A 27,440-nucleotide genomic window follows, 5' to 3' on the forward strand; every position below is an offset into this window, starting at 1 on the left:
GTATGACCCACTGTTTCTTCAATGTTAACATTCTATTGTAAATTTGATTTTATTACTGTATCTTGTAGATTACAGTAAATCTCTTTGTTGGCCAGTTATGTTGGTCACACTTTAAGAGTTTGAGTTTTGATCTTCTACCTCCCAATAAATCATTTCCTTGTTAAAGCTGTAACTGACTCAAGAGAGATCATTAATAGTCCCTGCTCTCTCAAATGATTGTCACTGTCTGCTGATTTTAAGTAGTAGAAAGAAGGCAAAGGTGGGGTGCTATTTACCTTACCTAGGAATTATTTTTCCATAAGTATGATTATGTATCATAGTAGTAAAAATAGCAAGATAAATTTTTAAAAAGATTTCTGACCATAAAAGGCAGTAATCATAAGCTAGCAAGATAATAGTAATTTTTTTTCTTCTCAGGAGGAAAAAAAGCAAGAGCAGAAGTCGTAGTCATGAACGTAAAAGAAGCAAAAGTAAGGAACGGAAACGAAGTAGAGATAGAGAAAGGAAAAAGAGTAAAAGCCGTGAAAGGAAGCGAAGTAGAAGCAAAGAAAGGAGACGAAGCCGCTCAAGAAGTCGAGATCGCAGATTCAGAGGCCGCTACAGAAGTCCTTAGTATGTAACCATAGTTACAGTGATTTTGGTTTTAGAGTCATTCTCTGGGTGTACATAAAACAATTTAACCTGGAAAATTTGCATTGTAAAATTTTGTTTTTCATTACGACTAGTTAAAAAGCATTAGATGAGGTATTGGCATTGAAAAGTCTAGCAAAAGTAGAAATACAGCATGTGGACTAGTACATAACATTTGTATTACTAAGCATACAGATTTTCTGTTACTCCATCTAAAATATTTTAACTGTATGCCATGTAAACTAGACCAAAGCACTGCAGTGCTTAAAAAACTTGATATTGTAGTGCCAAATATTTGAAAGCTTAAAGGTGTGTGAGCTATTCAAATTTTCTTTACTGAACATAAATTAAAAATTTTAAAGCTCAAATAGATAAGTTATAAATGTAATTGGTTAAATATGTAGTTAGTTAATCTTGTCTGGCTGTTTTCAACTGAAATGACAGACCATTTGTGAATTTGGTGTATGCTCCTTGATAATGATCAATTTGGGGCTCATCACATTTATATTTAAGGTTTTTAAAAATAGTAAGACGCTAATAAAAATGCTTTGAAATCAGTCTGGAAATTTGAATGTGGTTATGTAACAAGTTGGAAATATATTTTATTATGGTCATTTTAAAAACTATATTAATAAAGTTTGGAAGGAACCTACCTACAACTCTTAAGGATTGCTTCTAGCTAGCAATTCTTAGTGCTTTAAGATGTTCTTTCCTCTTAATGAACATACTGTTGTAAACCATGGGAGTTATTTTAAAAGTAACACTCTTGAATGGTTGGAGATGGAATTCAAAGACAAACAGACCTTAATAAGACATTTGGCTCTTTCACTTGTGCAAGTTAACACTCCAAGCTTGAGCTTTCTCATCTTTTAAGAAGGAGGTACTAACTGACAAATAAATTTAATGAGTTGAATTGAGAAGAGAATGAAAATAAAGCACCCACATTAACTGCTATTCATGAAATGTTTTAGTATTATTTGAAGCCATTAAAGTTAGTAACACTTTGGATCCTGATTCTGGGTCTTTAACCTTTAAAATAAAAAGGATTGAACTCTTGTTTTCTACTTTCTTCCTAGCTGCATGTCTCCTAAATAATTTAAGAGCTGAAAGAGGACACAATGTTGCTTTAATTCCAGATGCTGTATTAAAAAGTACTTTGTTTTTTTGTCCAATTTATCAAAAATTACCATATTCATTTTTACCAGAATGAATTAAATGGGGGAGGTTTACTTTAATAAATTCTGAATATGGTTTATCTAGAGTAATGAAAACTTGAAGTCAGCCTATAATCCTAGTCTGACTTCAAAGTGATTTAGTTCTCACATTTGTTTTCATGTGATCTTTAATTTATCCAGTAAATGTATACTCTTAATTCTGGTTATTAGTCTGAATGGCAAAGGACCCATTTAACATATAACTTTATTTGGAACTGCTTGGATGTTGCAGGTATGCATAGAGTCCATGAAAACGAGTCCAAATGTGGATCACATACCACTGTTTTGTTTTGTTACCCTTCCTGAAAAGGATAGTAGGATGAGCACTAAAGGACATCTGACCTGTCCCTTTAAGTTAGTTTGAAGTTAGTTTGTTCTTTCAGAATAAAAGATCCAGAAACTATTGGGCCTTTTTAAGATTCAGAATGAAAGTATGGAAACCAATTTGACAATAAATTTCATATAAAAAAAAAAAAAAAGATTCAGAATGAAATTGTCTTATAACAGTTACCTTAAAATATTTTTGAAAACATGCTTTTATTATGTCAAGTTCATAAAACATTTTTTGAAATAATAATGAACTTTCTTCACATCTTTACTATGGAATATTTTGCCACAAAGAAAAGTATGACACATAAACTTCTTTCATGCAGTCTCTGAGACTTAACTGTTACATGGAAAAGAAGTTTTCATGATGTTAAAGAATTAGTTCCTTGTTTTTAAACATTCCTCAAACAAGAAAACACGTATGAATATTGTATATGTACGTGCATACAAATGTATTCCTGAGAAAGGATCTGCAAAAATACACACCAAATTGTTAACTGCAATTATTCTGGTGTGAGGGAAGTTCAGGGTGACTTATTTTCACTTATGCTTTTTTTTTTTTCTTCTCAGGAATGTATTCATAGTGTAAAAAGAATTATAGACTGAAAATGAGGGTGAGATTTTTTAGATTCTTAACAATCTTGAGGCTGTAACCTTTGGTCTCGGCACCTTTCAGTGGTCCAGGATGGATAACTATAAGAGCAGTTTGCCTGGGATAGTTAAGAGAAAAAGTCTCTATTTCCTCTTCATAATTGAGGTGGAAAAGAATCAGCCTGAACAATGTTAAACTTGCTGGAGAGCGCATGAACGCGATCTTAGCAAGACCCTAACCCTGTAACTAGTGTAATTTTGTGTTTCCTTTTTAGCTCCGGACCAAAATTTAACAGTGCCATCCGAGGAAAGATTGGGTTGCCTCATAGCATCAAATTAAGGTTTTTAAACATACTTCTGAATTGTTTAAATTGTTTTTCAAGGAACTGATGTGGTGTACTTGTTTGGGTAATTTCTGAAACTTTTTAACTTTGCAGCAGACGACGCTCCCGAAGCAAAAGTCCATTCAGAAAAGACAAGAGCCCTGTGAGGTAGCTGTTGTCCCTATTTTTTTTTTTTTCTTTAGCACTTTAATCGTTATAAAGCTTTTACAGTGTATGTTACTATTAATTAACATTTTGTAATTTGGACAGTATTTGTACTGTATCTTCTGTGTGTAGTACTGGGATACTGTTAAATCAGTGTGGATTTGTGAGTTTTCATTTTAATTTCGTATTACTAAGAATGGAGCAGTAATTAATGTGTAGATCTTACATGTGTTCTTAAATTACTTTTAAATAAATTTTTTTAATGGTAGCTATAGAAAATTTTAAATAGATTTTGTTTATCTTCGGAATTAATAAATTTTACTAAAGTAGCTTCATGGGAAAGTGGTTGTAACTATCACAAGTTTTATCATTTGGCTGTCTTTACTGAGATAAAGTACTTCCATTTCCAAAGTTTTAGCCAGGTTGGTTTGTTTCTAAGTAGTAATCTTAATGTTCTCGAATCTTTGAGTTAATTTTCCTCTTAAATATAAGACCTCTCTATCACACCTTCTATTTATTTTGGCTCAAGGAACACTTTGGTATATGGTAGCATTATTCTTTACTGATATTCTGGCTTCCCTTAAAGGGCACCTTTTAACTTAGAGGTTATTATTTGTTATATTTGTTGTTTGATATATTGTAATCCTAAGATTTGATGAAAACCTTAATATTTTTAAAAGCTCTTTTTTGTAACACTGAGCTTTTCACTCTTTAATATTTACTTTCCTAAGAAAATCCCCTTTAGTTCTCATTTTATGGATGCAGTCTAGCTTTGTACCTCTGTTTTATATGTTTAAAATTAGCTGATTCCTCAAGGAAATGTGCCAGAATTTTGTAGGTAGAATACTTCAAAAGTACTTCCTGAGAATGCTTAGAATGCGGATAAGAGCATATTTGTGCTTATGTCTTTAAGGATTCACTTAGAACCTTAACCTTTTTAAAAAAAAAAAATTTTTTTTTTTAACGTTTATTTATTTTTGAGACCGAGAGAGACAGAGCATGAATGGGGGAGGGGCAGAGAGAGAGGGAGACACAGAATCAGAAGCAGGCTCCAGGCTCTGAGCCATCAGCCCAGAACCCGACGCGGGGCTCGAACTCACGTACCGTGAGATTGTGACCTGAGCTGAAGTCGGAGGCTTACCCGACTGAGCCACCCAGGCGCCCCTGAACCTTAACCTTAGTGATGTTTTCTAATAAATAATGTTAATAGACGCTTGTGTTTCTTCCTCAAAATTCATGAAATTAAGTTTCATCTCTTGTGCTCTTTTACTTAACTCAGGCACTTTAGTTGCCTCCATATAATCAGAAGTGCTGTCAGTTATTAAGGTTATATGTAAAAATAATTAAGTTGAATTCCACTGCTGATAATTTGTCTATATAATTTCCTGCTTTTCATTTTTGATTTGCTTATGGGTACTGTTTCTGTATTTTATAACCGTCAAGAAACATTCTTTTGGATACTAAATTTGTAGAGTCTTACAAGACGGATCTAATAAACAACCAGCTCGTTATTCCATATATTTATCTCAGTTTGTTAAATAAAAAATCAGGAAAAAATTTCAGAATAAAATAGTTCTCATAACTTGGAGTTCAGCATTTGTGATTGTCAGAATATTTCACTGTATGATTTTGTTTTGGGAAATCATTCCTTCCACTAGTCTGATACTTGTAGTTAGTTATTTTTAGTGACTCTTATTAAACTCGGGCTTCTGATAGTTTTTTTTATTATTCTGTATAAATTGCTGTTTGTAAAATTGCCAGGCCAATGGACTTTTGTCCTGGTACCATGTGAGGTATTATCAGAAGAAACATTTAGTAACTGTCTTGTTGAAGGAATTGAGTCACAGTGAATTATTTTTTGGATGTTTTGTATAAATCTTAGTGAAATACTCATTTTGTGAATAGTGACAAACTACTTTTGTCAAAGTTTATTCTATTTATTGAAAATGAGTTTTAAAAAGTAAAAATAACAGTGTAAGTTATAAAATTCATTTTTATTCCTGTTAGGGAACCTATTGATAATCTAACTCCTGAGGAAAGAGATGCAAGGACAGTTTTCTGCATGCAGCTGGCAGCAAGAATTCGCCCAAGGGATTTGGAAGAGTTTTTCTCTACAGTAGGAAAGGTAAGTTTTTAGTTTATTCGGGGAGATCAAGTATGTGAGAAGTGCAAACAATATTTTTCTTACTTCTTATTTTTTTAGAGAGCACTGGTGAGGGAGAGAGAATCTTAAGTAGGGTGCACACTCAGTTCTGATCTCCAGTGCAAGGCTCGATCCCACAACCCTGGGATCATGTCCTGAGCCAAAATCAAGAGTCAGACACAACCAACTGAGCCACCCAGGTGTCCCAACAAAAAAACATTTTTTTTAAATTTTATTTATTTATTAAAAAAAAATTTTGGGGCGCCTGGGTGGCGCAGTCGGTTAAGCGGCCGACTTCAGCCAGGTCACGATCTCGCGGTCCGTGAGTGCGAGCCCCGCGTCAGGCTCTGGGCCGATGGCTCAGAGCCTGGAGCCTGTTTCCGATTCTGTGTCTCCCTCTCTCTCTGCCCCTCCCCTGTTCATGCTCTGTCTCTCTCTGTCCCAAAAATAAATAAATAAACGTTGAAAAAAAAATTAAAAAAAAATAAAATAAAAAAAAATTTTTTTTTTCAACGTTTATTTATTGAGACAGAGACAGAGCACGAACGGGGGAGAGTCAGAGAGAGAGGGAGACACAGAATCTGAAACAGGCTCCAGGCTCCGAGCTGTCAGCACAGAGCCCGACGCGGGGCTCGAACCCAGGGACCATGAGATCATGACCTGAACCGAAGTCGGATGCTTAACCGACTGAGCCACCCAGGCGCCCCAAAAAAACATTTTAATAATAACGTTACTATGTTAGGTTGAACTAGAGAATATTTAAACATCAAATCTTGTGATTTGTTTGAAATTCAGGGAATTTTTTTGCGCAGCATTTCTGTTTTACTTCACTTGGAAGTTAATAGTATTGGAATTAATAACCATTATCACACATTCATGAGAAGTAGAAGTGGACTGACAATTTTACTTATTTTAAACCATTGTTGGAGGGGGGAGGGTGCCTGGCTGACTTAGTCTAGAAGATATATGACTCTTAATTGCAGGGTCATCAATTCTTGCCCCACATTGGGCGTAGAGATTATTTAAAAGTAAGCAAATAAAACCACATTGTCGGGGCGCCTGGGTGGCGCAGTCGGTTAAGCGTCAGACTTCAGCCAGGTCACGATCTCGCGGTCCGGGAGTTCGAGCCCCGCGTCAGGCTCTGGACTGATGGCTCGGAGCCTGGAGCCTGTTTCCGATTCTGTGTCTCCCTCTCTCTCTGCCCCTCCCCCGTTCATGCTCTGTCTCTCTCTGTCCCCAAAAAAATGTTGAAAAAAAAAAAAAGAAAATTAAAAAAAACCCCACATTGTCAGTAAAGTAAAAAATAATGGTTTATAGTGGATGGTTGCATAAAGAGAACCTTGTATTAAGTGTTTGTTTTCTTTTTAGGTTCGAGATGTGAGAATGATTTCTGATAGAAATTCAAGACGTTCCAAAGGAATTGCATATGTGGAGTTTGTTGATGTTAGCTCGGTGCCTCTAGCAATAGGATTAACTGGCCAACGTGTTTTAGGAGTGCCAATCATAGTACAAGCATCACAGGTAATTTTTTTCTCGGTTAGGAATTTGATTAGCGATAGTACAAGAAACCTGCTCTTGCTTAATGTTAATGCTGTAGTACCTTATATAATCATGAATTATTGAGTTAGATGTTCTCAGAACAGGTTTGTTTCTTTTTTGTTTTCGTTACTTTGATAAAAGTATAATTTTAACAATATTCTGTTCGTGTTTTTTTTGTTTATGTAATTTTGAGAGAGGGGCAGAGAGAGATTCCCAAGCAGACTCTGCTCTGTCAGCACAGTGCCCAATGTGGGGCTTGAACTCAAAAACCGTGAAATCATGACCTGAGCCGAGTCAGATGCTTAACTTACTGAGCTATCCAGGCACCCCCATCCTGTTCTAATATAAGTCTTGAATATCTATTTCATGAAAAAGACTTGAGACCGTGGTCTATAATTTTTTTGATTTGTGGTGATTCATTGAGAATATAGAAGCGTTGAAGAGCATGTTTACCGCTGCTTTTTTAAATGGAGTGATTTTGACCCTTCTAATAAATTTTAATATTTTTATTTTATAATGCATCTTACGATGTATAATGTATAAGATTTTATAAAATGTTAAGAGTAGTTTGAATAACTATCAGTTATTAGCATTTCTTGAAGGTAAGATGTTTCAAACTAACTTGCAGAAAGTCGTCTGGTTAAAATGTCTTCTGTTCCTTTTTGCTGGTACCTTACAGTGAATGAGTATTGCATTTGGGAAATGAAATTAGCATTAGCAATACAGAAAATGTGAAAAAATTGGTATGTATCATTCTATTAAAGTATTTTTAGGATTCTGTATCCATATTTTATTAAGAAACATATCTGTCACTGATAGCTCAGTTTTTTCTTTTTAACGGAGAATATAGAATTCAAAGAGTATTTTTGAGGGGTATCTGGATTGTTCAAGTCATGATCTCACGGTTCGTGAGTTCGAGCCCTGTGTTGGGTTCTGTGCTGACAGCTCAGAACGTAGAGCCTGCTTCAGATTCTGTCTCCCTCTTTCTCTGCCCCTCCCCTGCTCACTCTCTGTCCCTGTCTCTCAAAAATAAACACTGAAAAAAAATTAAATATTTTGAGCAATATAAAAGTTGTGTTAAAAAAAATAAGTCCTGTTGGTTGCTTTTCGAAACACTGAAGTTAATACTCTGGAACTCCCAAATAATATAGTTACTTCATCAACTTCAATGATTTTATTTATAAAATAAGTAAAAAAGGCACCAGCCTTGGAACCAGATCTGACATGAAATTCCATCCAGTTTCACTGCTAATAAGTTGTATGTAACTAAGTTATTCACTTATGTCATATCTAAAAGGCAATAATAGATCCTATTTAATGTTTTAGAAGTAACTTGATAGTGGGTATTTATCACTTGAATGTCTGTTTAAGGAAATAGGCAATCATTGGGAAATGGGTAAAAGTAATTCCTTGATTTCCCGTAATGAAGGACAAACTTAATAGCATATGTAGACAGAGGGCTGAGAATCCTCAAATTAAATGAGGTTTTGAATTCATTTAACTTTTAAGTTTCCTTTGGGATATTTACTGCTCATGGTGCCCCAGTTTATTAATAAGAAAAGGAACATGTGTTAGAATAAATTGATAATCATTACCTTTGAGAAAGACTTCCTTTAGAAAAAATGACAGCTAAACTGAATGGTTTGCTTGATTGGATTTTATATTGACAAATGTTCTTTATGACAGCCAGCCAGTTGGTGTACTGTACTTTGAGTAATAGTGATTTTGAGAGTGCATCAATTTTCATGAATAATGAATGTATTTATCTAAATTCTAGGAAAGTCTTATTTCCCACATTTAGCACGTTTGGTGTCAGCATGCATCTAATTTAGATGATAGAGTGTACTTTTAGAACTGATTTCAAGTTACATAGGAAATACAGTATATAGTTGGTTTGTATATGTCTTGTATAGGGGCTTAAAACTTGTTTTAAAACTTTTTGAATATTACAGTTTTTGTTTAGAAATTGGGCATTTAAACCATATTCTTAAAATTAATTTGAACTCTGCGCCGTTAATCACAGTAGCATGTAAATGGAATCATACGATATTTATACTTCTGTGTATGACTCACCTTAGCATGATGTCATCACTATCCTTTGACATCACTTGTCATTAAGCAAATCTAAAGTGAATGGGATTTTACTTTGATTGAAATGATTTGAATTAGTGCTGCGTGATGTGCATTTTGTCCTGTCCAACTTGTAGGCAGAAAAAAACAGAGCTGCAGCAATGGCAAACAATCTACAAAAGGGAAGTGCTGGACCTATGAGGCTTTATGTGGGCTCGTTACACTTTAACATAACTGAAGATATGCTTCGGGGGATCTTTGAGCCTTTTGGAAGGGTAAGTCCCAGTATCTTCATACAATTCATTGCCTTTTCATGTATTCACAGTTGTGCAGTGATCAACTACATTCAGTGTTGAGTTTAGTTATTCCAGCATCTTGGGCAATTTATCATGTGTGGTGTTACTGAGAATTAATGTTTGGTGTTTTTAGCATAATGGTGGAAAGGAAGCAAACTGTTAATTATTTCTAATACCTGATTGTAGGTTTACAAAGGAACTTTGGTTTTTAGTGGTTTGTTTTTGAGGCAAAAGAATAAGATCATATTTTCCCCCCCTGTTCCACAGTGCGTAACTTCTTGTTTGGGACGTTTCTAGGCTTTTAGAAGATATTTTGGTGGAAATGAGGGGTTGTGATGTATTTTCAAAAAAAAATTTTTTTTTCTTTCCTAAATCTGAGAGAGCACAAACAGAACAGGGAGAGAGAGAAAATCTTAAGCAGGCTTCGCACCCAGCTTTGAGTCTGACACAGGGCTCAATCCCTTGACCTGGGATGACGGCCTAAGGCAAAATCAATAGTTGTTCAACAGACTGGGCCACCCAGGAGCCCCTCAGTTCGGGGGTGGGGATGACTTTTTTTTTTTTTTTTTTTTTAAGTTTATTTAATTTGAGAGAGTGAGGGAGGGAGAGACAGAAGGAGAAGGAGAGAGTGAGTCTCAAAGCAGGCTCTCCACTAGTAGTGCAGAGCCTGATGGGCTCAAACTCATGAAACTGCGAGGTCATAACCTGAGCTGAAACCAAGAGTCGAATGATTAACTGAATGAGCCATCCATGCGCCCCTGGATGAGTTTTTTTTATTAAAGAGGAATTTTTTTTAACGTTTGTTTAGTTTTGAAGTAGAGACAGAGCGTGAGTGTGGGAGGGGCAGAGAGGGAGACACAGAATCCTAAATGGGCTCCCGGCTCTGTGTTGTCAGCATAAAGCCTGACGCGGGACTTGAACCCACAAACTGCGAGATCGTGATATGAGCTAAAGTCAGACACTTAACCGACTGAGCCACCCAGGCGCCCCGGATGAGATTTTTTTAAAAAATCATGTTTCAAGGAATAAAATGCTTTTGTTTCCTCCTTTTTGCTTCAATAATAATCATGATTTTCATTTTTAGATTGAAAGTATCCAACTCATGATGGATAGTGAAACAGGTCGATCTAAGGGATATGGTTTTATTACGGTAAGCAATTACCATGATTAACATCATGTTTACCAAATGTTGATGTTTAGCCAGTTTCCTATTCTGTTATATGGTCATTAATTTCCATAGCTAAATCTCTGTGTCATTGAAGTTTATGATTCCATTATGAGTTCAATTTCTTAGTACGTTTTATTACGTGTTTTTGTGAGTTGAATGAAAGTCTCTTGAAATTCTGTTTTACTTAAAATTCTTATTGTGTGTCATCACCTCAAAACCATGATCAGAATTGTTTTATTATAAGGGTTTGTGGTTAACCAGCATAGCCCATTCCCTGATGAGAATATAGTTTTGATGTGGCACTTGGGATAATTGAATGGAGGGGCCCCTTTAAAAGTAAATTCTCTTTTGTATTTCCCAATGTAATTCAATTACATCATCATATATCTTCAGGAGGTTCTGGAAACTATTTGTAGAGCAAATGTGAATTGGCACCATAGCTGCTATTGCAAAAAAAAAAAAAAAAGAAAAAGTTTTTTTAAAGTTTATTTGTTTTTGAAAGAGAGACAGAGCTTGAGCACAGGGGAGGGGCAGAGAGAGAGAGGGAGGCACAGAGCCTGATGCAGGGCTCAAACACATGGACTATGAGTGAGATCAAGACTGGAGCTGAGGTTGGATGCTTAACCGACTGAGCCACCCAGGCACCCTGAAAAAAATTTTTAAAATACAAATAGGTCTGAATTCTAATCAAGAAATTATAATTGTATTGTGTTCAAATTTCAGTAAAATTTAAATGTTTTTTAGTGATAAAGTTTTGGTAATTGGGATTTTATCTTTCTCAATATGTATTAGTGAAAGGAGAAAAGTTTACTTATAAATTATAGCTGTTCAGTCACTTTAAAAAAAATTTTTTTTTTTAACGTTTATTTATTTTTGAGACAGCATGAACAGGGGAGGGGCAGAGAGAGGGGGAAACACAGAATCTGAAACAGGCTCCAGGCTCTGAGCTGTCAGCACAGAGCCCGACACGGGGCTCAAACTCACGGACCGTGAGATCATGACCTGAGCCAAAGTTGGACGCTTAACCTACCGAGCCACCCAGGCGCCCCAAGTCACTTTTTTTAAACTAATTTTTTATTTTGCTTCTAATAACATTAGTGTGGTTATTTTCCTCTGTGTGTGGTCAAGACATTTTATGTGTCACTTCTGCTAAATTGAGTATTTCATCATGTGTTCCCTAAAATATTTTTTTTTATGGGATAGGTTTGGTGCTTGAATATTCAGTTAGTGGCCAGGCACAATTTTCATAGAAATCTTACTAAATGTCAGATAAAACATGCAGGCCTATTATTATTAAAAAAATTTGTTTTAATGTTTATATTTGAGACAGAGACCAAATGCCAGTTGTGGGGTGGTGGGCAGAGAGAGAGAGGGAGACACAGAGTCTGAGGCAGCTCCAGGCTTCTGAGCTGTCCACACAGCCCAATGCAGGGCTCAAATTTCAAGCCATGATATCTTGACCTGAGCTGAAGTCTGATGCTTAACCAACTGAGCCACCCAGGTGCTCCTCAAAAAATTTTTAATTATCAACTATACATATGCCATTTACTAAGATCTGGTACAAAGCTAGATTACGTAAATTTATATGGTGCTGGTAAATTTATATGGTATTGGTAAATGTTTTCTGTTTTGTGACTCTCCATTATTTCTTCCTATCTTGATAAAAGAGAAAAAAAATTATTTTGCAACATACTGGTAAAATATTAAGGTACGGAATTCATGAGAGCATATTTTTCTTCCATTAAGTGAAATACAGAGTGCAAATCAGTTTGTGTTTGCATCCTGGGAATTAAGAGTTTTCATGATGTTATTGGCAATAAAATGACCCAGGATTTTTTTTTTTTAAATAACATTTGAGTGATGTTTTAATTTTTCTAAATAGTTCTTTTTATAAAGAGAAGATAGCACCGTGTTTATCTCGGCACATTAAAATTTGAAGTTTGAAAAATAACTTCACACGTTTTGTTACTAAGATTCCTTATTTCCAAGGATAGGTGCCGTTACATGGTAATTTCTTGGAGTTGAAACCATCATATCAACAAAACTGATTTGCATGAGCTTGTGGTTTGATCATATAGATTGTTACTTAAAGTTAGAAATTTATACTTTATTGCCTATTCAGTTGTGTGATTATTAAATATACTAGAGTTAATAAGCATTTCTTTACCTTTGGTATATATGCGAACTTACATACAGGACTTTTTAATCCCCCTCTCAATTATACAGTTTTCCGATTCAGAATGTGCCAAGAAGGCTTTGGAACAACTTAATGGATTTGAACTAGCAGGGAGGCCAATGAAAGTTGGTCATGTTACTGAACGTACTGATGCTTCCAGTGCTAGCTCATTTTTGGACAGTGATGAACTGGAAAGGACTGGAATTGACTTGGGAACAACTGGTCGTCTTCAATTAATGGCAAGACTCGCAGAGGGTAAGTTTTTCCTAGTGTTGTGAATGATTTATTGTTGGGATAATGAAAAAGGTAACCCACAAGACTGATAAGTGAAAAAATGTTTTTCTTATTTTGGAGTCAAGCTTATTATCTATTCTTGAGTGGTGTATATAGTTCTATAGGTGAAGTTATTGCCTTAAAATTTCTAATGGAGTCTACTTTATGGTAGTGCCTTTTGAGAACCATAGCCTACTTTATGGTGGTGCCTTTTGAGAACCATAGCATACATTATATGATTTTTTTTGCTTGCTGCTGCTTTTTTTTTTTTTTTTTTTTTTGAGAGAGTACACATAGGGGAAGGGCAGAGAGAGAGAGGGAGACACAGAATCAGAAGCAGGCTCCAGGCTCTGAGCTATCAGCACAGAGCTCAACACAGGGCCCAAACCCATAAGCTGTGAAATATGACCTAACCGAAGTCAGATGTTCAACCATCTGAGCCACCCAGGCACCCCATCCTTTTGCTTTTGTATGATTATCATATCCTCATACTTAATAAATGTAGGGGCAGCTATCATACTATGTTTTTCTTGTAAATGCTTTTTTTTTTTAATTAAAAATATTTTTTAATGTTGGTTTATTTTTGAGACAGAGAGAGGGAGACACAATCAGGCAGGCTCCAGGCTCTGAGCTGTCAGCACAGAGCCCATTGCAGGGCTTGAACTCCCAAGCTGTGAGATCATGACCTGAGTCAAACTTAGACTCTTAACCGACTGAGCCACCCAGGCTTTCCCCCACCCCTTCCAAATTTTGCTTTTGAAGGAGCAAAAAAAGCATGAGCAGGGAAGGGACAGAGAGAGGACAGAGCAAGAATCCTAAGCAGGGTTGCACACTGCCAGTGTGGAGCCAGATGTAGGGCTTGAACTCAAGAACCTTCAGATCGTGAATTGAGTCACTTACCCACTGAGCCACCCAGTTACCCCTGCTTGTAAATACTTCTAGTGAAGTGATTTTGGTAGTAGTGAGCACCTGGAAAACTGTGTTTTTCTTCCCTTAACATAAAGACTTCAAGATCTGTTCTTTTACACAGGTACAGGTTTGCAGATCCCACCAGCAGCACAGCAGGCTCTACAAATGAGTGGCTCTTTGGCATTTGGTGCTGTGGCAGGTAGGAATTGAATCTTTTCTAATTTGAAATCATTGTTTTTTTCACCTAATTCGAAAATTTGCCAAATTTTCGCATTTAAAAGGACTTACTGAGAATTCAATTCATCAAGTACTTTTAGCCTATAAATTTCAAGGAAATGGAGAGAATTATTCAGTAATCATAACAGGCTGTTAGGGCATTTTTTTGTACCCTACCTACCAATTTTTAGTTTGAAATTACCTAGAAATTACACTTTTTAAAATGTGACTTTTCTTGAACACCAGCAAGTTTATGTTGTTTCAAAAAAGTTTCTTTGTAATGTTTGAGTTTAGAAAACTATCAGAGGCTTTTAAATCAAGCTGTATGTAAAATAATTTCAGTATCAAGAGTGCAAAGAAAACTGCTTTCCTTTAAAAAGTACATACAATTTTGAGATAATGAGTTAGGGTAATAGCTTCCGAAGAGGGCAAGAAAAGAAGAGTGGTTTTATTACAGTTATGTGACAAAGAGTTCAGGTTATGAAACCTTCTTTTTCTTTCTTTATGGCTTAAGTACCTCAGATTTGCTTTTATAAACCTTGATGCTAACCCAAATCCATGGGCTAGGATAGCATTTAATTTTGAAGTGTTGGAAGACCTTGCTATCTTAGGGCATCTAAAAAGAACAAATTTATATCCTAAGAAAGTATAGCACTTTGTATTATGAATTGGTCCTTTGATCTCCCCTGTGAAGTAAGAGGTAAGAGTAAGACCACAGTACTGCATCTAAAAACACTTTAAAAGGCCATGTAGTTGATTCATGATTTCCGTTTAAATCAAAAGATCATTAATTAAAGGAGAGGATTATTTTTGCTTTTCTATTATACTTGGTATTAAGAGAGAAGGGATTTTTCAGTGTTTTCCTGTTTAGTAGATGTCCACAAGTTTAAGTACCTTTAGAAAGTCTGCCTTTTGTGTATCTCCTGCCAGATTGTTATTTATTTTGAAATCTGATAGGTGCTCTATAAAATTTCTGACAAAACCCTACCAACGTTGTCCTTACATGAAGAAAAATTACAACCATTAACGCATTTCTGTATTTTGAGTCACTGGTTAACTCCCTCGGGGATCACTAAGTTGTTTAGACTTTATAAACAAGTATTAGACTTTAAATTTCTTGAGTGATGAAAGAGGCCTAGCATGCCACTTGGTGTAATCAGAGACATTAAAGGAGAACCCATCCCTTCCAGAAATGTAACCCAGTCTATGGTTTGAAAATTACTATTTAATCTGAAAACTATTTTTATATTGCTTCTCATTGTTCAGGTCATTCTTTAATAATTTAGAAAATGCTTGATTGTTTACCATATTCTGAGTGTTTCATTAGAGGCTAGTGAAGGTTTATACGTTGTCTTCCGGGATTTAATGCATATGATTCATTTCTAAACATTCTTATGTAATAACCTGGATGCAGTATCAAATATGTTGATTCTATGTTCTTCATAAATAATATCGTAACCTAATTGAAGATTTTCAAAAGTTAGACATCATTGCTATTCCTTGCCATTATTTCTCGATACATGGAATTATGAGCACACTTACTGTGCGATTTATATTAAGGTGGGCTGATTGTGATCAATTAAAACTATAAATGTCCATATGGATTGGTTAAAAAGGCCACTTAGCTGTATTTGTTACCCTCCCCCTTTTTTGTTGATTGAGATGATTATCAAGTTTGATTCTGTCTTTAACTACATATAAAATGCTATTGCTACCAAATTAGTAATTAACACTGAAGTTTTAGGTAAATATTTACATTACTTGGTATTTTTCTCCAGATAGTCATCATTAAAACCTTACACATTTCTTGTTGAAATGAAATAAATTGCTGAGTGTTAATGTGTCTAAAGCCCTTTCCCCTAAGCTCTTTAGACTGCTCTTTGAAACCAAGGGTGAGTCAGCACTCTATCCAGGATCTTATTTGAAAGTTTAACAATTAGTTGTTTCTAAGATGGGAATCCTTAACTTTATGAAACCCATGCCTTGTTTACTAACTTATCACAAATGATCTTAAAAGTGATTTTTGACATTTTGATAGGGATTTACATACACTTAAAATAGCATGGGCTTCTTTGTGTATGTGTGTGTATGTATGTATTTATCTTTTAACCTTTGCTTATTTTTGAGAGAGGCAGAGACAGAATCCTAAGCAGCCTCCAGGCTCTGAGCTGTCAGCACAAAGGCCTGTGCAGGGTCAGACTCATGAACTGGGAGATCATTACCTGAGCTGAAGTCGGATGCTCAACCAACTGAGCCACCCAGGCTCCCCTCTTTTTCAAATACTTAAGTAATCTCTATACCCAATGTGGGCCTTGAACTCACGTCTCAGAGATCAAGAGTTACATGGTCTTCTGACAGAGCAGCCAGGCACCCCATAGCATGGATTTGTGATTACATATTTTTTCCCATTTTAGGGGGGATAAAAGACATTGTGTGTTTTGTTTGACACTGTTCCTATGGTCATGCCTTCAAGTTCCTTCAGTATAAACCAGATACTTAAACTCCTTGAGGTCCCAATTTTGAGCACCTAGGACCCAGGTATTTTTAAGATCCCAGTATAACTTGGGCTGCAGATTCTATCTTATCCCTCCCGCCCCAGCTTTTTAAATTTTTACTTCTAAGTAATCATTATACCCAGTGTGGGCCACAAACTCAACCCTGAGTTCAAGAGTCACCCACTCCACTGATGGAGCCAGCCAGGCCCCCCCATTTTTGCCCATTTTCCCCCCTATTTTGAGGGAGAGTGCAAGTGGGGAGGAGCATAGAGAGAGAATCCCAAGCAGGTTCCCTGCTGCCAGTTCAGAGGCTAATTGGGGGCTTGAACTCCTGAAACCACAGGATCATGATCTGAGCTGAATCCAAAAGTCGGATGCTTAACCGACTGAGCCTCCCAACCCCCCCCCCCCCCATTTTTGTCCATTTTTAAGTTTTTCTGTACTCAGCAAGAAACCCAGATGAAGTGTTGGAATTGAATCACATGTTAATGAAAATTAGGTTGCTGTATCTGAACAGTTCTTATGTTGTGTATTAAAACTTTTAAGCTTCAAGATAGCTTTACAACACAGTGCCATTTTCTTTGTTATTTAGATTAGATTTACTGTCTAGCAGCTTTCTAATAACTTGCCTTCCAATGGAGAATTTAATGATTATATGAGAAAATACACTGGTAAAAATCCCCATTCTGTTTATTTTTAATAGTGACTAGATGATTAAATTTGTCTTGTATTTCACAGATGATAGTAAACTTGGTTAGAATTTATTCCTGCTTCATCAAGTTTGCAGACTAAGCCAGAAAACCAGACATAATTAAACTGTCACCTTCTGGGCTAAATATCCCAAGTACTTGGAATTGAATTCTCAAGATCAGGGTTTTCATGTATTTTCTGACTGGTGTGCTTCCCTTTCCCCATTTCCCATTATTCCCATATGAAGAGTAGTATAGTGGAATTCATTGGAGATTTGGTAGAGTAGTAGGAGTAGGAAGAAAGAGGCATAAGTAAGTTTCCCAGCATAGGAGGAAAGAAAAAGGCCCCAAAGCCTTGTCAATGAGGAATGGGGAAGGAGGTTTGGCTGCCAGGTTTTACTATAAGTTTATTTTGATAAACCCTGCTACTGTAGTCCTCTTTTATTAATACTTTCCTGACATTTACCCTGTTAGTTGAGGCTCTTCATTGTTCCTGCACTGAGCTGTAGAATTCTCTTTTGTTATAGATTTGCAAACAAGACTTTCTCAACAGACTGAAGGTGAGTTGAGCTTTTTATTTGTCTTTGAAATAGATGTTAATGTAGTAGCCAGACATAGTTGTTTGTTTATATTTAATATATCATTTGTTACACTTTGTATTTTGGATTCAGTTTTTAGAGAATGACATAAAATTCCCATCTGTTTAATGTGTATTTCAGTTGGGCTAATCCAAATCATTACAATTCCATGGATAAAGAAAATGAAAATGTCTGTATTTTTTGCTTTAGTCTGCTTAGAATTATTTTTAGCCTTATATGCTTATCTTTGTGTTCCTGTTACTAGTTTTGTATAATTAAAAGTTGGAAAACAGAATTTATTGTTTCAGTACACAAATCTTTAAGGAGTCTGAACTTAACATAAGGTCAAGGACTCTAATGTTAATGATTTGTATTAATAGTGCCAAGCAATGAGACAATTATCCAGAACTAAATTGCATGCATATTTCAAAGAGCTGAAATTATTTCTAAAGTAGGGTATTTTTTCTTGTTTCGATTACCAAGTAAATCTCTGCTATTTGTTAGAGCATTTCACTTCTGAGCAAAATCGGTATCCATCTTTCATAGGTTGTATTTACGAGTTATTTTGGAGAATGATTCTTTATGGAAAAAGGTCTACCATGTTCCTTGATAGGAATTAAATGTATATTTTAATTCTTTTCCAGCAAGTGAGACATTTGCACTCACCCTTTTTTTTTAAACAGATTTTATTACTATTTTTAAATTTAAATATTATTTAATGTACAGTGCAATATTGGTTTCAGGAGTGTACAGATTTTAAAAAGTAGAACTAGTGAATTTTTCTATTAGATTTCTATGCTGAATTCATTGTGTTTGCATTCATCTAGATTGAACTGGAATGTTCCTATCATATATTTTCTAAATATTTTTCAGTATTCATAATATACTTCATTTGAGAAAATGGAAAACAAAGTACTCTTCAGTTTTATAAATGACCTAGTGTTTATTTCCAAGAGTACTTCCATTTGTTTATGGTACAGGTACACAGTGGGCCTCATTTCTATCTTCATTGTCACATAAGCATGGTTACATCTGTAACTTTTCTGAATAGAGTTTGACATTTGTGAGCTGTTTTAGCTTATTTATTTTAATATGAAGCTTCTTGAAAGAAAAATAAGTAATAAAGGAGCAAAGAGCACTTGTAATTATCAAAAATAATAATCTTTAATGATGCATTTCATGCATGGCCCTAAGTTCTATTCAGTGAAATAATTTCTCATACTTCTCAGGTGATTGTTCGTTTTAATTACCCTAATTTCTAATGCGCTGTTTTATCCTTAGCTTTGTTTGTTGTTATATATTGGAATGAAATTTGGTCAAATATAATGATTACGGTGAGTTCTGTAACAGCTACTGGTAATGTTTGTGAATATCATAAAAGCAATGGGGCACCTGTTTTGACAGTGCTCACTTGAAACTTCAAACCAGTGTGAGTTTTAAATGTTCTTCCTGGATATTAGTGTCCAGTAGTTTTTCTTTTTTAATAGTGAATATTATAGATAATATGCTACTTTTAGTGTTTATTGTGCTATAACAGACCTAATCATTAAAAAATTCTCATTTGAGGGGTGACTGGGTGGCTCAGTTGGTGAAGTTGTACGACTCTTGATCTCTGGCCTTGAGCTAAGGGTTGTGAGTTTCAGCCCCACATTGGGCATGGAGCCTACTAAAACCCTCATTTGATTTAGTAATAGGGTTTATATTTCTGGGATATTAGATTTTTAAATGGTTGGATTGTTTTGTGCCTCTTATTTTTAAACAATCCTTTTATAATGTTTTATTTGAAAGGAAATACATAACTATTATGGGCAGAAACCTAAGGAATACAAAAGGGTATAGATTTATTTGGCATTTTAAAGGCTGCATTTTCATCATCCCCTGCTTCTTGGGGAATAAACTCCAGCAGTTCTACAGAATCAATCTGTTTTATCCTTTACCTTTCTGGATTGGTTTCTATGGATATTCATCTAAGTGAACGGATTTTGATTACACCTAAGGTTTCCGTTCTAAAAATAAAAAATTTTCAACTCAAGATTGGGTATTTCAAATGTTAGGTTGCCCCCGATTCTGGCAACTCAAATTGGGTACTGTTCCACACTTTGATAGTATTATTAAGTAAATTAGTGAAGTGACTGACTATCCTAGTTTCAAAGTTGGCGTTTCTTGGTTTTGTTTTATTCATTAGGGATATTCTCATGCATTTTCCAAGAAACTAATTTATTTCTCTCTCTCTCTTTTTTTTTTTTTTTTTTTTTTTTTAGCTTCAGCTTTAGCTGCAGCTGCCTCTGTCCAGCCTCTTGCAACACAGTGTTTTCAACTCTCTAACATGTTTAACCCTCAAACGTAAGTAATATACTTTGGTCAAGTTGAAATTGGTATATACAATTGACAACTCAACAGTTGCAAGGATTAGAAGGCACTGATAACTGCCCGCACAGTCGAAATCCAGGTGTAACTTCTGAATCTGCCAAAAGTTTACTAACAGCCTAATGTTGACTAAAAGCCTTATAGTAACCCCAAGTTGATAACACATGTTTTGTATAAGTCTTATATAGTGCATTCTTACAATAAGCTAAAGAAAAGAAAAGCCTAAGAGAAACTACATTTATAGTACTGCATTGTATTTTCTCAGAAAAATTCATGTATAAGTGGACCCATGCAGTTCAAACCTATGTTGTTCGGTGGTCAGCTGTACTGTGAAATGTTTAGTATTCAGCTTTTAAAAAAAGTTTTTATTTTGAGAGACCAAACAGTGCGTACCCAGGAGAGGGGCAGAGAGAGGAGAAAGAGCATCCCAAGCAGGCTTCTTGCTGTAGATGCAGAGCCTGACCTGGGGCTCAAAACCATAAAGTGCAAGATCATGACTTAAGCCAAAACCAAGAGTCAGATGTTTAACCAACCGAGCCTCCAAGGTGCCCCAATATTCCGTTTTCCTAAGTTAACTTTTATGATGTTTCAGTATATTTCATAGTTGAAATAATAAAACGATTTTGATCCTTTTGGGGTATTTTAATGCTAACTTTTATATTGCTAGTTCCTTTGGGTGTGTTTGTAAGATTGGAATTGAATTGAAAGGTATGTAGGTTTTATTTTCCAATTACATCTAAGTAATTTTATATGATATTTTGTATCAGTGTTTATTTTTTGATTGTAGTTTATACATAATGTGTTACATTAGTTACAGGCTCATAAGATAGTTGTTCTTCAGCTCTGTACCTTATGTTCACCAAAGGTGTAGATCTGTCAACATACACTTCTATTACAGTACCGTTGACTATATTTCCTATCCCGTACTTTTCGTCCCTGTTGACTTATTCCATAACTGAAAACCTGTATTTCCCACTCCCCTTCATTTGTTTTACCCATCCCCGGACCCTGCTCACCTCTGTCAATCACTGTTTTGTTTTCTGTATTTATCGGTCTGTTTGTACTTTTTTTTGGTTGTTCATATTTAATTTGTGTTTATTTCTATTGCTAGTTTACTCTTATCAGTTACTGGTTTTGAAATTTTAATCTTACATAGGAGAAGAGGATCTTCAAAAATTTTCTTCCTAAAGATAAGTGCAGGCTGGAAATTAGGACTTTCTCTTTCCTGAGGTGCCTTGGTGGCTCAGTTGGTAGAGCATGTGACTCTTGATCTTGGGGCGGGGAAATAGAAAAAGGGAATTTCTCTTTCCTAATGCCTAGGTAATGATTAGAATTCCATTTATCAGTCCAAACTCTTGTTTGTTTTATAAACCATTTATAATACACTCCAAGGTAAATGTAGATATCTTGTTCAATTGATTTAATAACCATATTTTATGAAGCATTGGTTTATACAATAGTAATTTGTATCATGCTGTTTGCATTGTTTATAATCATGGTTTCCCATAGAAGGAGCCCTTCATTCTTGTGTTCTTTTGGTAACATCAAATTCTTTATTTTGGCTTTATCTGTGAAATGATTATAGACATTTGGTATAAGTGTATTCTATTTTTGGTATATATTTGGTATAAGTATAAATTGATATATATCAATAAATAATGTAAAAGAGTTAAATTCATAAGCTTTGTTTCAAACAGTTCTTTATATCTTGGTTTTTATTTCCTCCAGTGTACTACACTGCTAAAGATGAATGATTTTTAAATAAAAGAATTCATATTTCAAATATTTTTATACAGGTGAGCCTACATATGTAACATTTTACAAGGTTGGTGTCTGATAGAGCTTAATAATTTCTTACAGAGAAGAAGAAGTTGGATGGGATACAGAGATTAAGGATGATGTGATTGAAGAATGTAATAAACATGGAGGAGTTATTCATATTTACGTTGACAAAAATTCAGCTCAGGTATTTTTTTTCTTTATTCCCTAGAGCAAGAGAAGTTTAATCTGCCTTTTAAGTGCCTCCGGTATTTTGATCTTAATAAATATAAGATGTTGTTAGTATTTTGTGACTTAGCCTTCACATATACTCGGGGCATATTCCCAGTCTTAAGTTTTTGTTTAATTCTGAAAGAAACTTTAACATACTAAATATATACCCTTCAAAAGAAGGGTGTATTTGTAATAATTGAAGAGTAGACTAGGCCATTTTATAGCTGTGTTGCTGGTTAGTGTTGAAAGCTTGCCATGAAATCCTGGCCTCTTGATTCATTGTTTAATTGCTTTGAAATGATAGAGAAAAAGTGTAGAACAAGTCTTTTGGAGGATAAAATGATTTCAATGCAACTCTAGGTGTACATACTAGCTAATGAAACAATTATTTGGTTGAAGAGCAGTTATTTTTACAGGCAACTTGAGTAAACCTATTCAAATTGATGTTATTTCCTACGTGCCCTTAACTTTTTTTGTTGTCTTTCAGGGCAATGTGTATGTGAAATGCCCATCAATTGCTGCAGCCATTGCTGCTGTCAATGCATTGCATGGCAGGTGGTTTGCTGGTGAGTTTGATGTGTTTTTTTCTGCTTGATTATTATGAAGGATGTAATTTAAGTGAACATGCTTAAACCCTATCTGTTTCTTTCAACAGGTAAAATGATAACAGCAGCATATGTACCTCTTCCAACTTATCACAACCTCTTCCCTGATTCTATGACAGCAACGCAACTACTGGTTCCAAGTAGACGATGAAGGAAGATAATAGTCCCTTATGTACATAGCTTTTTTTCTTTCTTGAGAATTCATCTTGAGTTATCTTTTATTTAGATAAAAATAAAGAGGCAAGGGTCTACTGTCATTTGTATACAATTCCTGTTACCTTGAAAAAATAAAAATGTTAACAGGAATGCAGTGTGCTCATTATCCCTAACTAGCAAATCCCACTGTATACAAAGCTGTTCTCTTGTTCTGCCTTTTAAATGTACATGTAGAAAATTACATTAAGGATCTATAGGAATAGCTCTAGGGGGGAACAAATGTGCTTAATGTAAAAAGGCAGACAGGGATGTAATTATGTTTTTAATGTTTCAGAAGCCTAACTTTTTACACAGCAGTTACATTTCACGTTTCACTAATGTTGATATTTGGCTAATGGTTTGGCAGAGGTTTCTGGAGTACACTTTTAGTGTATGGGAATTTAAGACAGCTAAAGGGCTGTATGATTAACATCTCATCTTGCATCATGATCAATTGGCAAGAAAAGTAGATTTCAAGATTACATTTCCAGATGGTATCTTTTCAATTTAATGTATCTGTAAAAGTTTCTTTGTAAATATTATGTGTTCTGGTGTGTCTTAAGATTCCAAACAAAATGATCCCTGCATTTCCTCAAAATGTTTAGTGGCAGTCTGGTAAGCAAAGCAGTCTGAGCAAGAAATAGGAAATGCAGAAATAGGTTTTGTCTGGTTGCATATAATCTTTGCTCTTTTTAAGCTCTGTGAGCTCTGAAATATATTTTTGGGTTACTTCAGTGTGTTTGACAAGACAGCTTGATATTTCTATCAAACAAATGACTTTCATATTGCAACAACCTTTGTAAGAACCACTCAAATAAAATTCTCTTAAAAAGGCCACAAGAAATCTTCATTTTTGAAATGTTTTAAAGTCATAGAAACTTCAAAATAGCATACTAGTTTCTTTGACTTTTGGTAGTTAATGAAGACTTGCTTCTTTGGGAAAATAGTGTGCAGAGTCTGGGGAAACTGTTGTCCTCAAGTTGTCTCTACATTGCTCCGTATCTCCATCTTAGCACTGTACTTCCTTAGGGTAATGCATCAAAACTTTAGGGATTTTCCATCAAGAAAACCAAACAAATCTGCCCACACCTTAAACCTGGGTAGTCTTAATTCTTTCTTGTGTCTGGGCGTCTTTGTGAGAAATGTTTCTGTATTTAAACACTGAACAAAATGGTGTAAGTTCAAACAGATTTAAGTGATTTCCCGGTTTAACTGCATGTTACTTTATAAAGGAATTTGAATTTGGAATGAGCCATCACCATTATATTCTGAACTCTGTTTCAAGTTTATCTACCTTGAACCTTTGAGTTGTTGCCCCAAATGGAATGATTACTTTCTAGTACCAATTTCTTCACCTGCTTATTTCTTTCTACTATATTGATTCGTTAGTGTTAAGGCCCAAGTTTTAATAGGTTTAGTTGGATATCCAAGTAATAAGTTTGGAGGTATGATTTTCTACCAGTCCTTTTGATGGATACTTAGAATTTCTTCCCTTAATTGCTTCAGTTACTTAACCCAAAGGAAATTTTCAAGATTCAATTATTTTTCAACTCTAGGCAGCACTGTTCCTTGGGGCAGACTTCTCTCCATGTTCTTTTGAAATCTAGTATCTTCATAATTTTCTATTCTAGATTCATGTCCTGTCAGGTTTGTTCTATCATTCCTTTCTGGGAGCTGGGCCAACTTAGGCATTTAATTAACCTCATAGGTGGTAGAGGTGGCAAAAATTTGCCCACTGCTGCAGAATGAGATGTAAACGATGTTAAGGGAAATGTACAAGTAATTGGAATAGTGTGAGGGACAGAAAGTAGTCAAATGAATTTGAGATCCTTCAGGTAATCCATTCCTGAGACCGCATCCCACTCTGGGAAATGTAGCTGCTGTAGTTACCCTGGTTAGTGTAGTGTCTTGGTTGCACCTGCAGGAGTGTCCTTAGGACACCCAAATATTCCCAAAATAATTTATGTCTGTCATAACATTACTGTTTTCGTTGAGGGGTAATGATTCTTTTTTAAAGTAGGTTCCATGTTCAGAGTTGAGCCCAATGCAGGATTTGAACTTGAGATCAAGACATTTAACCGACTGAGCCGCTCAGGTGCCCCAAGGGGCAGTGCGGTTTTAAAGCACAGTTTGTCAAGGGTTGTGTGGCAGGAGTAGGTGAAGGACACTTGACCTTATTACAAGGAACCTATCTTATGAAACCAATTCCCAGTGTTGGGGGCAGGGGTCAGTGTTACACAATTGATATCCTCACAGATGGCTGGTTAGGAAATTATGTGAATTTTGTGCTGTTAAGCTACAGAAATGTCTGATAGTTTGAGTTTGTTTCCCCATGGATGGTTTATTCTTTTCCTGATTTAGTCAAACCTTGAAGGACAATTTTTTTTTTTAAGGTTTATTTTTGAGAGAGACAGACAGAATGCAAGTGGGTTAGGGGCAGAGAGGGAGACACAGAATCCGAAGCAAGCTCCAGGCTCTGAGCTGTCAGCACAGAGCCCAACGCGGGGCTCGAAGTCACAAGCTGTGAGATCATGACCTGAGCTGAAGTCGGGACAGTCAGACTGAGCCACCCAGGTGCCCCAAAGGACAATTTTTGAGTGAACATAGCTTTGGAAAGGAGACTTGGGTTAACACTACCTTTTGCAGTGTGACCTTGAGGAAATCTGGACTTAGTTTTTAACCTTTAAAATGGTGACCGTAACATCAACCTTATGAGGCTGAATAACAAGAGTTTACTAGAATCTATGGACAGTTCATGTATGGAAAATTTTTGTAATTTTGGATTAACAGGATTTGAAAAACATGCAACCTACTCATTGGCCCACCTTAGAAGCTCTAAGCTGAATATAGGCAAGTCAGAAGAAAAAACACTCACTACTCAAAGATTTCTTTTATTATAGTACATGAGCTGGCACTGATGGGAAGGAGTAGCTGTAGTGGACAACCATTGCCCTGATTAACATCGGATGCCCATCCCAATGGCCATGAACGTGCCAAAGGTGCCTCCACTCTGCATCATGGTTTTCCCGATGCCGCCCATCAGCTCCCGGCCCCGCATTCCAATCCTAAGAGAAGAGGAAACCAAGATGCAGCAAACCAGGAACAAAAAATACAAGAAATGGCATTAACTGCCCTTTCCCAAATTACTTGAGTAGTAAATCAAGCCCTCTTGAAGTCTGGCAGGACGTTATCTCTTTCCACCTGAGATAGGTAATGACTAGCAAAAAAAGCATGCATCTTGGTCTCTGGGGCTTTTCTGATGAATAGTATTATGACCAGACCGGTTTTGGGGAGGCAGCTGAGGCAAAGTACCTAGAGAAACTAGTTTTTTTTCTGGTATATATAAAGACATTTGACTCTCTGATGGTTTCCTGGCATTAAAGCAATGATTGTGGGGTCAGACGTGTTTATGTCCCAGCTCTGCAATTTACAGGCTATGTCAACTGTAAGATGGGATCAAAAGGTTCATAGGATTGTTGATAACACATTCAACATTTCGAACAGTGCTCAGTAAATGGTAATTTACAATGTGGAAAAATGGAAATAATAGTCTCTATTACATGTGAAAATGACATTCAGGGTGTAGAGTTTATCTGCTTCGTATCTATATCCTGTTTCCAGTACAGTAAAATTGCTCTCAATAAGATTCACTATGCAGAACTAGAAATAACGGCAGCAACAGTAGTTACAACCATTTATTGAGCACTTAATATGTGCTACATTCTGTGCGAAGTGTGCTCTGATTTGATCCTTACAACTCCATGAAGTAGATGTTACTGACCTCATTCTACATTTAAGTAACCCAGACTCCAATTTGCTTAAGGTTACAGAAGGAGTAAAGAGACTTTCAGTTTGAGAGCTCATATTCTCTAGCGCCAAGGCTTCCAACCCTTCCATCCAGACTGAAGGTGGATAGGAAATCAGTCTCACTCATTAAAAGCGAGGGAACTGAAACGAAGTAGGTTCTATCCAGGCTGCAGGCCAAGTGGCGCGGGACGAAAAGGTCCGGTAGTTCCGCCCATAGATCACCGCCCTCGCCCCTCACCTGAGACAGGAAAAGGTGCCGAAGAGCGCCCCAGCCGCCATGCCCACTGCGCAGCCCATCACAAAGCCCATCTTCACGCGGTCGAAGCAGCTCGGCTGGGACTGTCCGTAGGGCCCCACGGCCACCGGCATCTGCGGGGTTCGAGGGTTAAGGGAGTGTGGGCCTAGCCGCCAGCCCGAGTCAAGCGGGGGCTGGAGGAGGCGGGGTGGGGAGCGGATCCAAGGGTTCGGGGAAGTCCAGGGAGGAAAATAAGTGCGTAACCCGACTCCATCACCCTCTTAGCGTTCGGGTCCCCGCGCCGCTGTGCCCCCACCTCACCTCGTTCGCGGCTTTGGTCGCTCAGTTCTACGTCTCACACCAAACGCGAGGCGGAGCACGCCCGCGGCCTGAGGAATTGCTTCCGGGGCGCGAGGCAGAACTTCCGGGAGCGTGTA

The 27,440-nt window shown here is 36.3% G+C and overlaps 2 protein-coding genes across 7 annotated transcripts in view; one reads left to right on the forward strand and one right to left on the reverse strand.

Annotated features, from left to right (window-relative positions):
* RBM39 (RNA binding motif protein 39) overlaps positions 1-23,798 on the forward strand; it is a 30,761-nt gene extending 6,963 nt beyond the window's left edge. Inside the window, exons 4-17 of one of the 6 annotated variants that reach the window (XM_040447185.1) lie at positions 418-612; positions 3,014-3,103; positions 3,200-3,253; positions 5,258-5,375; positions 6,762-6,914; positions 9,140-9,277; positions 10,383-10,448; positions 12,693-12,897; positions 13,946-14,023; positions 17,734-17,784; positions 20,064-20,145; positions 22,030-22,135; positions 22,649-22,727; positions 22,817-23,798. In XM_040447185.1, coding sequence (XP_040303119.1) covers positions 418-612; positions 3,014-3,103; positions 3,200-3,253; positions 5,258-5,375; positions 6,762-6,914; positions 9,140-9,277; positions 10,383-10,448; positions 12,693-12,897; positions 13,946-14,023; positions 17,734-17,784; positions 20,064-20,145; positions 22,030-22,135; positions 22,649-22,727; positions 22,817-22,917 — 1,516 coding nt within the window. In that variant the 3' untranslated portion in view covers positions 22,918-23,798. The remainder of the gene's footprint in view (positions 1-417; positions 613-3,013; positions 3,104-3,199; positions 3,254-5,257; positions 5,376-6,761; positions 6,915-9,139; positions 9,278-10,382; positions 10,449-12,692; positions 12,898-13,945; positions 14,024-17,733; positions 17,785-20,063; positions 20,146-22,029; positions 22,136-22,648; positions 22,728-22,816) is intronic. The other 5 variants (XM_040447186.1, XM_040447188.1, XM_040447189.1 and 2 more) reach the window with 5 other exon arrangements.
* A 2,034-nt stretch (positions 23,799-25,832) lies between these two features.
* ROMO1 (reactive oxygen species modulator 1) lies at positions 25,833-27,436 on the reverse strand. Its single transcript, XM_040447196.1, has 3 exons — positions 27,325-27,436; positions 27,007-27,137; positions 25,833-26,026 (listed from the first exon to the last, which is right to left on the reverse strand). Exons 2-3 carry the CDS (start codon positions 27,135-27,137, stop codon positions 25,918-25,920), a joined length of 240 nt encoding a protein of 79 aa, XP_040303130.1. The 5' UTR covers positions 27,325-27,436; the 3' UTR covers positions 25,833-25,917.
* Between the last annotated feature and the right edge of the window lie 4 nt (positions 27,437-27,440).

This window comes from Herpailurus yagouaroundi, unplaced genomic scaffold (assembly GCF_014898765.1).
Source record: "Herpailurus yagouaroundi ecotype Mexico unplaced genomic scaffold, PumYag 196, whole genome shotgun sequence".
In the NCBI taxonomy this organism is placed as follows: Eukaryota; Metazoa; Chordata; class Mammalia; order Carnivora; family Felidae; genus Herpailurus; species Herpailurus yagouaroundi.

What these genes read in the sequence shown, in the direction of transcription:
- ROMO1 (XM_040447196.1), bottom strand. Translation starts at nt 27,137, where the DNA reads ATGCCGGTGGCCGTGGGGCCCTACGGACAGTCCCAGCCGAGCTGCTTC. An exon ending in GGCACCTTTTCCTGTCTCAG is followed by an intron (nt 26,027 to 27,006) that starts GTGAGGGGCGAG and finishes CTCTTCTCTTAG; the next exon opens with GATTGGAATGCGGGGCCGGG.